Source organism: Vipera berus (assembly GCF_964194415.1).
Source record: "Vipera berus genome assembly, chromosome: 2".
In the NCBI taxonomy this organism is placed as follows: Eukaryota; Metazoa; Chordata; class Lepidosauria; order Squamata; family Viperidae; genus Vipera; species Vipera berus.
In genome coordinates this window covers 122181812-122194939 of record NC_138203.1, presented here as the reverse complement: position 1 = coordinate 122194939, position 13128 = coordinate 122181812, and the positions used below count along the sequence as shown (strand labels likewise).

The 13128-nt window shown below is 45.4% G+C and overlaps 1 protein-coding gene across 4 annotated transcripts in view; it reads left to right on the top strand.

Moving 5' to 3' along the window:
• Positions 1-13128, top strand: part of FLNA (filamin A) — an 85671-nt gene that overhangs the window by 61346 nt on the left and 11197 nt on the right. For 2 of the 4 annotated variants that reach the window (XM_081320610.1, XM_081320609.1), the window contains 8 exons: positions 3393-3500; positions 6138-6228; positions 9241-9381; positions 9482-9610; positions 9804-9977; positions 10067-10228; positions 10359-10562; positions 12338-12490. In XM_081320610.1, coding sequence (XP_081176736.1) covers positions 3393-3500; positions 6138-6228; positions 9241-9381; positions 9482-9610; positions 9804-9977; positions 10067-10228; positions 10359-10562; positions 12338-12490 — 1162 coding nt within the window. The remainder of the gene's footprint in view (positions 1-3392; positions 3501-6137; positions 6229-9240; positions 9382-9481; positions 9611-9803; positions 9978-10066; positions 10229-10358; positions 10563-12337; positions 12491-13128) is intronic. The other 2 variants (XM_081320612.1, XM_081320611.1) reach the window with 1 other exon arrangement.

Sequence of the window (13128 nt, the reverse complement as noted above, 5' to 3'; positions counted from 1 at the left end):
GCATTTTGGATTTATTTATTTATTTATTTATTTATTTAATTGTATTTATATACCGCCCTATTCCCTGAGGACTCAGGGCGGTTTACAGGGAATTAAAAATCCAAAATACAAAAATTAAGAACCAAATTAAAAAAGAAATTAAATTAACCCTGTAGTCAGTTAAAAAAGAACCCCAAATTAAAAATTCCTCCTCAGTCTGGGCCCGAGAGCTCGAAGAGCCAGGTCTTCAGGCCCCGGCGGAATGATCGGAGGTCGGGGGCAGTCCTCAGCTCCACCGGCAGCTGGTTCCAGAGGGCAGGCGCTCCCACAGAGAAGGCCCTATCCCTGGGTGTCACCCGCCGGCAATCTCTCACCGGCGGAACCCTGAGCAGACCCTCCCTGTGGGAGCGCACTGGGCGAAGGGCGTTTGATGCCGGCAGCAGGTGTTCCCTCAAATAACCCGGACCCAGGCCATGTAGGGCTTTATAGGTGATAACCAGCACCTTGAATTTCACCCGGAGGGCAACCGGAAGCCAATGCAGCTCGCGGAGTAGAGGTGTTACATGGGAGTATCGGGAAACCCCCATTACAACTCGCGCGGCCGCATTCTGCACCAGTTGAAGCCTCCGAGTGGTCTTCAAGGGCAGCCCCATGTAGAGAGCGTTACAGTAGTCCAAACGGGAGGTCACAAGCGCATGAGTGACTGTGCGTAGGGCGTCTCGGTCCAAATAGGGACGCAACTGGCGCACCAGGCGAACCTGTGCAAAAGCCCCCCTGGTCACGGCTCCTATATGATCTTCAAAATTGAGCCGTGAATCCAGGAGGACGCCTAAGTTGCGAGCCCTATCAACGGGGGGCAACACCTCACCCCCCATCGTTAGAGGTGGAATAACATGGTTAACCCGAGACGCCAATATGCAGAGCCACTCAGTCTTGGCGGGATTGAGACGAAGCCTGTTTCTCCCCATCCAGACCCGAACCGCCTCCAGGCACCGGGACATCACGGAGAGGGCATCACTGGGTTGGTTTGGGGTGGAAAGAAAAAGTTGGGTATCATCAGCGTACTGGTGATACCCCACCCCAAAACCACGAATGATCTCACCCAGCGGCTTCATGTAGATGTTGAACAGGAGAGGCGAGAGAACCGACCCCTGAGGAACTCCACAAACGAGAGACCTCGGGGCGGATCTCTGCCCTCCTGTCAACACCGACTGCGAGCGGCCCTGGAGGTAGGAGGAGAACCACCGTAAAACGGTGCCTCCCACTCCCAACCCCCTGAGACGTCGCAGCAGGATACCATGGTCGATGGTATCAAAAGCCGCTGAGAGATCTAATAGGACCAGGACAGAGGAGCAGCCCCTGTCCCTAGCCCTCCAGAGATCATTCACCAGTGCGACCAATGCCGTCTCCGTGCTGTGTCCGGGCCTGAAGCCCGATTGGTACGGGTCCAGATAATCAGTTTCCTCCAGGAACATAGGGAGCTGATGCGCCACCACACTCTCAACAACCTTCGCCAGAAAGCGAAGGTTGGAGACTGGACGATAGTTGTTTAAAACAGCCGGGTCCAAAGCAGGCTTCTTGAGGAGGGGTCTCACCACCGCCTCCTTCAGGGCGGCAGGGAAGACACCCTCCTTCAAAGAAGCAGTTATTACTGCATGGAACCAGCCTCGTGTTCCCTCCCGAGCCGCATAAGCTAGCCAGGAGGGGCACGGATCCAACAAACAGGTGGTGCAGTCCTCTGAGAAAAAACAAATCTGAATATTAAACCCATCTGCACAGAAAAGATGCCCAGACGTTTCTTGTCAACCCTCAAAATTCAGGAGCAGCACTGAAAATCTTTAAAAAGAAAGAAAACTTAACTTTTCTATTTTAATCTCTCTCAGTGCGTGAGCAAATGGAGAAACTTTCCTGCTAAGTTTATACTATGTAATTTCAGGCAGCCACCTCTTCTCCAAATGTAAATTGGTACTTTGTTATATAACACATGTTGCGGTGAGATCATTATTTTGGGCTGGCAATCAATGAAGGTTTTTTTTTAAGGATCTAGGTCTTAGGAAAAGTAAAGCCTCCCTTAAATCAAACTGGATGCCTGATGACTTCCTGGACATGTCCCAGTAGACTTTTTTCCCCCCTCTTTTGGCGACAATACCAAATTTGCTTGCCATTAGTTTCTTCCCATTTTTTCCAATTTACGATCTAACATACAGCACTGGAATTTCCTAGTGGTCCCCCATACAAGTGCTAACCGAGCTTGGCCCTACTTGGGATTCAGAGATCTGCCAAGGTCAGCCAGGTGCTGCCATCAACTTTGTGTTCTGTACCAGCCTGCTACCGGCCCTGCAGAAAAAGCAGGGACAACCCCTTTACAAGAAGGCAAGAGTCTAGAACTAAGCCTGCCAAATTTATTAACATAAAACAGAGCAAAACAAGACACCAACCATGAAACAGGAGCTATGAAACAGGAGCTATTCAAATGGTTGCCTTCAGCAAACCAGCCCTCCCACGCATTCCCCTTTTATACAGTTCAGGCCGTGGCTTCTCTCTGCCTCCTTCCGAGGTGCCCCATTGCCTTCCTCTGTTTACTCCTGATTGACTGCCTCCTGCGTCGGGTGTCCTTGAACAGGGCCAGCTGTGGGTCATCTTCATCCACGCTGTCAGGCTCACACAGCTGGGTCTGCGTCGTGACCAGGTGGGAGGGGCCTGGCTGAGGGCTCTCATCAGCAAGCTCTCCAACCCCCTCAGCAAGCTCTTCAACACCCCCCTCCTCCTCCTCTGAGTCGTCCAACCCAACTGCCGAACCCACAGGCTGACCCTGAATCACAACACTTTGGACAGTTTGGGTTGTCCTCCTCTTTAAATAAAAAGGATTGAAGCGTGTGGCTTCAGGGGGCAGAGCCGAGTGACTGCTCCTTTCTCATGTCCTCCCTCACGTTCCTTGGCTGTCCTCATTCTGTATGCCATTTGCTATTGCAGGTAGTGGGATAGTTCTTTTAAAAACCAGCTTCTAGCTCTCACTTGGGTAGCGGCAAGATCAAACCCGAGTCCTTTGCGATGAGTTCTTTCCTTCTTCCCTCCCCCCCTTTCTTTCTTTTGAAGAGCAGTATTATGTTTTGGCATGGGGGCTGTTGGCTGTTGGGAAGAGTGGAATCTCAGAGATTAGCATCAATTGAGACAAGTCCAAACCCTGTGATCAAACGGCAAGCACTGAGTCATTTTGCCCTTTGCAAACAAGGTCTCCTAAGCAGCGAGCGATTAAGGTATCTTCCTTGGGGATGGTTCTCCAACTCCAAAGAAGAACCGTTGTCCATTTTCTGTGTCTGAGCTCTGAAACGGAAGTGCAACAATGACAGCGTGGCTTGGACCTGGCTTTTCCGTCGATCTGTTCTAACCATCTTGCCCCGTTCCTGCCACAGGCCCTGGATGGTGAGCGCACGACCCCCCAGCAGATGGCCCAGCCGATGCGTGCCCCACCCTACGCATACGCACCTGGCGCACAGCAGCCCTGGGGACCGGCAGTAACAGTTCAGTTTCATAGAGGAAAAGCTAGCCCAGCGCATTCTGAGGGTGGAGAAACCGCCCCGTGGAATTCAGATGGCTGCTTTGCTTGCCTTGGCACTGCTTGGGGCTGACGTTGCTGCTTCAAATCATGGCGTCAGGAGCCAGCCCTTTCCCCAAGACCGGCACAACTGAATTACTCAGACCCAAAGATTATGGTCCTGTTATGGGGAATATGGGCAGATGCTATGTGGAGCTGCATTAGCTATTGTCCCTTGAAACACCACCAAGCTGCAGAAGGTGTGGGGTAGAATTCAGTATCTCCCTGTTACGACGCAGGGAAGATACAGCCATCAAGAGCAGATGAATTTGTTTTTGAAATTCATTTTTTTCCACCGGGAAGCTAGAAACAGACAATCTTGAAATTCGAAGTGCAGGATGTATTTGTTCTGCGTGTTACTTAGAAGAATGAAATTGTCCACTTGCGATCTTGTTTGAGATCTTTTGAGAGCCACTGTTGGTTGGGCTTTCCTATTGGTAGCTATCTGATCCTCTACCTGGAGATATTGGGGCTTGAATGTGGGACCTTCACCATGCAGAGCAGGCACTCCTTCACTGAATCATGGTCTCCCTCCATAGCACAAGCGACAGCCAGAATCAAACCGGATATGGTTATAATACCAATTGCACAGATAGGGCTTTCTTTTCTTTTAAATGCAACTATAAAAACAGTGACCCTCAGAAAACCAGCGAACTGCTGAACGTTCCTTATTTTTCCCCTCTGCCAAGCTTTAATGAACCTTGGAGAAATGGGGCTGCTTTTAGAGAGGCCTAAACTTTTCAACTAACGGTTGAATAATTTAGGGTCACTTCCTCTTGGGTAGCTGCTGCTTGTTTGCTGGCTTGGCTAATTTCTCTTGGCAGTCTCTGCAAACGTGAAACATTCTTCCAGCAGTCTGTCTCCACAGACACGGCCAGCTAGCTAGCTATTTATTTATTTATTAATTCTGCAAGGTGTGATGAGAAGTGGAAGTGAAATGGAGACGCTTTGCCTATCATAAACTCCTTTAAGAGCTTACACAGAGGGCAGTGCTGCAGCTGTGGTATTCTTGGAGTGGGGCTTTCTCATGTGGCTTGCAAGAAACTCAAAACATTGGCTTTGAGGACACTTTTCTTTGCACCATCACACACACACACACACACACACACACACACCCAAGCATACTCCCCCTTCACTATATCTGCTCTGCTCTGCTTGAATTCCAGAGTGGGTAGGAGAACTTCCAGAATGTGGCAGGTTTGGTGCTTTTCCCAGGGTGTCTTTGTCTGAGGTCACATCCCTCCATCTCTAGATGCCATCCATGCTTTGTGTGTCGTTCTTGTCAAGGCCTCTGCTAGGGAGGGCTTCCAGGTCCTACCCTGTCAGGCTAGGTATCATCCTTATTCCAGGATATGAATGAATGTGATTCACCTCTTTGTTTAGGGCAGGGGTAGGCAACCTTGGCTCTTTTATGACTCGTGGACTTCAACTCCCAGAATTCCTGAGCCAGCTATGCTATGCTATGCTATGTTATGCTGGCTCAGGAATTCTGGGAATTGAAGTCCACGAGTCATAAAAGAGCCAAGGTTGCCTATCCCTGGTTTAGGGTGTCTGCTGGGAGTCTGGCTAGCTATAAGTAAATGCTGGTCTGGCTTTTTTGGGGTGGGGGTGGGGGGGTCGGGGGGGGAAGCTTGCTGATGGCTGGTGTCTGTCTGGTTGTCCACTGGTTGGATCCCAGTACTTAGCATTCCAACTGAATATAAGCCAGACATAGGCAAGCATGCCAGCCAAACAGAGCAAGATAGCAGAAAGGGACAGGAGTATAGCATGAATAAGCAGCAGCTAAGCTAAACCCTTCTGAGGAGTATCTAATCTGGCAGCTAAAAGCACGGGGGTTTGGAAAATCTGAGGTCTCTTAACTCCTCTAAGAGCAGGAGAAGTAGAATTTGGGGGGGTACATAAAGAAAGCTGGGCAGGAATAGTCATGCTCTTGGGGGATGCTATTGCCAGGTGCGTCTTGAAACGAACTATGGACAAGACAGCTGAATTAATTTCTCTTTGCTCCAGTGCTTTTTTTAAAACAAAAGGGGAAATAAGTAATGCAGTTGCCTGAAATTCTGATTTGGGGGAAAAATCCTAAATCCCGTTCTGACTTTCGAGTTCTAGTTCTTGCCAGCTTTTGAAGTCTTTGAAGATTTCCAATTAATTGTTTCATTAGCTATTGGTATAGAAAGCTATGGAGAGAGAACATTCAGCTCCATAGCAAAAGCTTGTCATGTCTTGGGTTCGAAGCCTGCATCCAAAAGTGATGAGGGTCCCACTCTTGCAAAATCCAGACTTTGCAACCCTGAACTTTAAAGAAAAGAGAAATTGTCCAGCTCACTTGTGTTCAGCAGTGCACCTGGTTTACCAGCCACCATATTCTAGCATTTAGGATATTTTAGGAGGGACTAGGGGCTTTTCAGAGTCTGTCTTTGTCAGCTATGTTCCATTGCTTTTTTATGGATTCTTGCCTTTTCTTCTCATCCCGTCTTGTCATCTTGTAAGTGCCCTTTCTCTTTCAACATGCTCTCCATGTTTCTCACTCCTCTTGTTGGGATGGTGGGTCACCTCTGTTTTCCAGGCAACAGATCGTCCTGTGAACGGGCTGGATGCTGGACTGCGGCCTTTCGACTTGGTTATTCCTTTCACTATCAAAAAAGGAGAGATAACAGGTAATGTGGAAATGTGACTTAAAGGAAGTTGTGTGCATTAACAGCCTGGGAATGCAACATGTAATATGAGGCAGAATTCAGCTTCCCCATCCCTATTTTTATTTTAAATAACTTGTCTTTTACAGCTAACATGTTGATGGGCAATGTCTGCTGAAAGTTGTGAAAAAGTTGAAGATTTATGGAGATGGGTGGGTTGAAGGTTTTAAGTCCGACTTTCTTTTTCGCATTCCTCATAACTAAAAGATGCAGAAAAGAATTGTTAGCTTTTTTTATTGAAAAGTTTTTCAATACATTTTATCTTTAACAAAACAACCCCTCCCCACCCACCTACCCCCCTTCCCAACCCAACCCAACCCTCCCCCCTCCCCTTCCCCCCTCCCCGACTTCCCAGAGCTAAATACAAGGTATAATAGTAGAAACAATCATAAACTACCATATGCTAACAACAATGAACTATTAGATCTACCGCACTTTAGCTCTTGTAAAATGACTACAAGCAATATAAATATCACATCAATACTTATTCAAATGCTAAATGAAACTTTTTAGTCCCATATTTATTCTGGATGTAATCAATCCATTTTTTCCACTCCACAATATATCTCTGTTGCGAATGGTCCTTCAAGTACGCCGAAATCTTTGCCATTTCCGCCAGGTTGGAAACTTTTAAAGTCCATTCTTCTATAGTCGGCAGTTCTTCCTTCTTCCAATATTGCCCTACTAAAAGTCTTGCTGCCGTAATTAAATTCAACATCAATTTAATGTCCACAACAGTAGTATCAGTAATAATACCCAGTAAGAACAGTTGCGGAGAAAACTTTATCCTTCTCTTAAATATCTTCTGCATATTCCACCAAATTTTAATCCAAAAAGCTTTAACCTTTTTACAGGTCCACCATATATGAAAATACGTTGCATCTTCACCACCACACCTCCAACATTTAGGCTGGTAGTTCGGATACATACTTGCTAATTTTTTGGGATCTAAATGCCATCTATAAAACATTTTATAAAAATTCTCTCTTAAATTTTGGGCTTGCGTAAATTTTACATTTCTCACCCAAATCCTTTCCCAAGTATCCATTGTAATGACTTCTTGAATATTCTGAGCCCACTTTATCATGCAATCTTTAACAAGTTCTGTCTCTGAATCAATTTCTATCAATGCAAGATATATCCGTTTGATATGTGCTTGACCCTGATTTCTAATTTGCTTTACCACATTTCCATCAGTCATTGAAAAACCAATTTTCTGATCATCTTTCCACCTGGCCTGTAGTTGCCCATACTGAAACCAGGTTTGAACAATCTTTTCTCCTCGTAAAAGGTTATACGGCTTCAAATGCCATACATTCCTTTCCAAACTTAAAATTTCCTTATATGTAGTCACATCATGTTTAAACCCAACATTTATGTTTTCTATTGCGTGTTTCGGTATTGCCCATAAAGGTATCTTATAGTTTAACTTATGTCTATACTTTTTCCAAACTCGCAACAGAGCATGTCTTAAAATATGCACCTTAAACACATTATCTACCTTCTTATCATACAGTAAATATGCATGCCAGCCAAATAACAAATCATGACCTTCAAGATTTAATAATCTTCCTTGTGTTAAATTAATCCAATCACTTATCGCTGACAAAGCAGCAGCTTCATAGTATAATTTAAAGTTGGGCATTTTGAGACCACCTCTTTCACGCTTGTCCTGCATAATCTTAAATTTAACTCGTGGCCTTTTCCCTGCCCAGACAAATTTATTAATACCCTTTTGCCATTCCTCCAAGTTTGAATCCTTTTTAAGAATAGGTATCATTTGAAATAAAAATAAAAATTTCGGCAAGACATTCATTTTCACTGCTGCAATTCTTCCCAATAAAGACAATTGTAATTTTTTCCAGCTATCCAATTCTTTTTGAACTTTTCCCCATAGCTTTTCATAATTATTTTTATATAACTTTGCATTTGAGGGTGACAAATATACCCCCAAATATTTAACCCTTTTAACAATTTCAAATCCAGTTAACCCTTCTAAAACAGCCTTTTGTGATACTGTCATGTTCTTAGACAACATTTTAGTTTTTTGTATATTAACCTTGAATCCGGAAACTTTCCCATATTGCATTATTATCTCCATCAATCCTACAACAGACTTTTCTGGCTGGGTCACCGTGACAACCAGATCATCTGCAAACGCCCTCAATCTGTAATCCTGATCTCTTATTTGAATTCCCTTAATTTTTTCCGAATCCCGTATTTTAATCAATAATATCTCCAATGTTAAAACAAATAATAGAGGTGATAACGGACACCCCTGCCTTGTGCCCTTTTCAATATTACATGCTTCGGTCAAACTGTTATTTACTATTATACGGGCAATTGTTAGCTTTTATTTTAAGGGAATTGCAGGTGTTCTTAACTTTTCTCCTAGAACTTTGCAGAAAAGTGGTCTGCTTATTGCAACTGTTGTTAAGTGTCATCTCTGACCTGGATTTGACACCAAAATTGTGTCCCCATCTTTAGCCAGAATTTTCACTTCATTGGTATCTACTGAATAAGCTGAGTGACTAACCATCTGTTGGGAGCTGCAGGGGAGATGCTAAGGATATCACTTCAAGCACAAATAGCACAGCTTTTCCTGTCTCTTCCAGATATATTGGAATGCAGTCGCCATCATTCCCAACTGATACAACAGAAATTGCAGTCCAGAGTACCTGTACATCCCCAGGGAATGGAAGGGGGATTTTAGTGTTTAGCTTTAGGCCTCTGAAACCATCACTGTCCAAAAATGTCCGTGCAAAATTCCTAGGGAATTCTAGTCTAGTGCAGACAAATGCCCTAGCTCATATCCTGTGAGTTGCTACATTAGACTACAGAAGTCAGGTTTTGTTCAAATGTCTTACTGATTCCATACTAATAGAATAGTATGCAATGCTGGCCCTATGGTTTCCTATTCAGACTAATTGAAGCCACCAAACTGTTTTTGTTTTTATTCCCATCCCCCTTCCAAAGGAGAGGTACGCATGCCCTCTGGTAAGGTGGCAAAGCCAGATATTACTGACAATAAGGATGGCACAGTGACAGTGCGTTATGCCCCCACTGAGGCTGGATTGCATGAGATGGACATCCGTTACGACAATATGCATATCCCAGGTAAAACTGCTGACTGTGGAGTTCCCAGTTATCCTGGAGGAGTGGGATTTGTGAGTTCTGAGTGATAGCTAAATGATATGACCACTTTCTGTTTCAATAGGTAGTCCCCTTCAGTTCTATGTGGATTTTGTTAACAGTGGCCATGTGACAGCTTACGGTCCCGGACTCACCCATGGTGTGGTCAACAAGCCAGCTGTCTTCACAGTCAACACAAAAGATGCTGGAGAAGGTAAGCTCTGACATATGCTCCCCCCACCAGAACTGTTCCTACTTCTGTCTGTATCTTTTCCTTGGGAGGACTTAATGCAACAAATATATACCTACATTGTACAAATCACTTATTGGGATTCCTTCAGACAACTTGGGTATTGAGCTTGTCAGGGCTAATCTGTCTTCGGTATTTGACCTTCTGATGTTTGCAGGGGGCCTCTCTTTGGCCATTGAAGGCCCCTCTAAGGCAGAGATTGGATGCACTGATAACCAGGATGGCACCTGTACAGTGTCCTATCTCCCAGTTCTGCCCGGAGACTACAACATCCTGGTGAAATACAATGACAAGCATATCCCAGGAAGTCCTTTCACCGCCAAGATTACTGGTGAGATCTGAGACTGCTCTGGTGTGAGGTGGGCTAGGCAGCTAGCTGGCTTACACTGAAGGCTCTTTTGTCTGCTTCTGCTTCAACAGGTGATGATACAATGCGCATGTCCCATCTCAAAGTGGGCTCATCAGCTGATATTCCCTTGAACATCACCGAGACAGACTTGAGCCAGCTGACAGCCACAGTGATCCCACCTTCTGGTCGTGAGGAGCCTTGTCTGCTCAAACGCCTACGCAATGGACATGTTGGTGAGTGCCCAGAACTGCCCCTTTTTACCCTATCTCTGAGCCAATTGGCAGAATTCGTGGGTAGAAAAAGATAGTTGGAGAGGCTTAACGGATTATCTCCTTCTTCTATCTCTTGCAAATGTCTCTGTAGGAATTTCATTCGTCCCCAAGGAAATCGGGGAGCACATTGTGAACATCAAGAAAAATGGGCTGCACATCCCCAACAGCCCTATCACAGTGATGATCAGCCAGTCAGAAATTGGAGATGCCAGCCGTGTCAGGGTCTCTGGCCCAGGACTCAGTGAGGGCCGGACCTTTGAACCTTCAGAGTTCATCATTGATACCAGGGATGCAGGTACACAAAGGAAGTTTTAATTACAGCCTGTGAAATGTCTTAAGTTACATTGTTAGGTTTTTTTTTTAATTTGACGTTCACAACTTTTATTGTCACTGTGTTGGCTGGAAATGGTAGCAGATGGTAATCCAGCACATTTGAAGGGTGCCACGTTGAGGTAGGCTAATCTAAAAAGCAACCTACAGAGGAAAAGCAAATAGGATGGAGTGTTGTGATTCAGGGTCAGCCTGTGTGTTCGGCAGTTGGGTCGGACGATTCAGAGGAGGAGGAGGGGGTGTTGGAGAGCTTGCTGAGGATAGCCTTGAGGCTCCGCAGAGCCCTCATCTAGGCCCCTCCCATCTGGTTACGACGCAGACCCAGCTGTGTGAGCCTGACAGTGTGGATGAAGATGACCCACAGCTGGCCCTGTTCCAGGACGCCCGATGCAGGAGGCAGTCAAGCAGGAGTAAACAGAGGAAGGCAATGGGGCACCTCGGAAGGAGGCAGAGAGAAGCCACGCCCTGAACTGTTTAAAAGGGGAATGTGTGGGAGGGCTGGTTTGCTGAAGGCAACCGTTTGAATAGCTCCTGTTTCATGGTTTGTGTTTTGTTTTGCTCTGTTTGCTCTGTTTTGTGTCCATAAATTTGGCAGGCTTAGTTCCAGCCTCTTGCCTTCTTGTAAAGGGGTTGTCCCTGCCTTTTCTGCAGGGCCGGTAGTAGGCTGGTACAGAACATGGAGTTCCTGATCCACGCGGGGCAGATTTCATTTTTGGAGCTTGCTAAGCTAAGACAGAAGGTTCTGGAAAGCTCTTGTGCCATTTTCCTTCCTTTAGCTCTATCAGGATACTAGCCGGCTTGGAATGGTTAAGAAGGTCTTATAAAGGTGGTCCTCAACTTACCACCGCAATTGAGCCCAAAATTTCTGTTGCTTAGCAAGACATGAGGACCCAGATTGTTGGGGGCAATTAAGCTGACTTTGTAATAATGCCGCTTGGGGTGTGTGCGAAAGCCCTAATAAGCAGGCATATACATAGAATGAAGGCTACTGCTAAGCTTGTAAGCCGCCCTGAGTCTTCGGAGAAGGGCGGGATATAAATGGAATTAAAATAAAAAAATAAAAAAAAAACATTAGTTAAGTGAATTTTGCCCCATTTCATGACTTTTCTTGCCACAGTTGTTAAGTAAATCTCTACAGTTGTTAGTAACACAGTCGTTAATTGAATCTGGCTTCTGCACTGACTGCTTGTCAGACAGTTGCAAAAGGTGATCACATTGCCCTGGGACACTGCAACCATCATAAATATGAACCAGTTGCCAAGCATCTGAATTTTGATCACATGACCACGGGGATGCTGCAACAGTCATAAGTGAAAAACCGTCATAAGTCACTTTGTTCAGTGCCGTTGTAACTTAGAACCGCCACTAAATGAACTGTTGTCAGTTGGGGACTACTTGTATGGCATTCCAACTACCTGATTTAAAAGAAGGCTTAGATTGAACTAAGAACAACCCTAGCTTAGTGTTCTGTTGCTAGAATTAAGTGCTAACGTCTGAAAAGTAAAAAAAATAAGATTTTCTCAGTGAAGTGTCTCCAGGAAAGGAAAGGTTTCATGCAGACAAGACTGAAGTGACCTATACGCTTCACTTTTGTGAGTAATTAAATGGAAATTATGCAGCATTAGCATAAATTGTACATACCACTTGCCGTATTGTTCTTAAACATGCATATTTATACCACAATAACGAGGTGCTCAGATGTATCCAATAGCTTCTCGTAATAAATGGATCTTTCTTTAGGCTATGGTGGTCTGAGCTTATCCATTGAAGGTCCCAGTAAGGTTGATATCAATACAGAAGACCTGGAAGATGGGACTTGCAAAGTCACCTATTGCCCAACAGAGCCTGGCAACTACATCATCAACATTAAATTTGCAGATCAGCACGTGCCAGGTGAGTTCGCCATCTGTCCTTGTTGAGTTACATGGGACCAAGGGAGCAAAAGTGGGTCCAAAAACGGGCTCAGGGTGCCCTGAAAGATGGTTCCAATAAGGATCGGACAGAAATATCTTTAAAATCTGGATTGTTGTACAAGTTGTTGTAAGAGTTGGATTCCAAATAGATAAACTGTTTGTAAAAGTCAACAGTGAAATTTCCCATTGTCAAGGGAGTGCAAAAACATTACTTGGAAAATTATCACTTAGTTTATGCCAGCGGTCCCCAACTTTCCAGCTTTGTAGACCGCCGGCAGTGGCAGCAGCAGGAGTGTGTGGGGAGAGGGGATGGCTCAGCGCAAGCATTGGGCTCATGTGCTCACCTGTGCCATTTGCACATACCTCTCACACCAACAGAGCTGCGTATGCTCATCCACTTGCCCACTGCTTGTTCGGCCTGGTTCCAAAAGGGCCATGGCCTGGTGGCTGGGGACCCCTGGTTTATGAAGCTGCCACAGATTCATATACCTGCCAATATCATTCTTCCTCTTTGTCTCCCAGGCACTTTCCTCAAATCAGCATTTCCCAGACTAGCTGAATTAGGGGGGGGGGGGTTGTAGTCTAGCTCATTTAGACAGCGCCAATCCATTCCAGGAC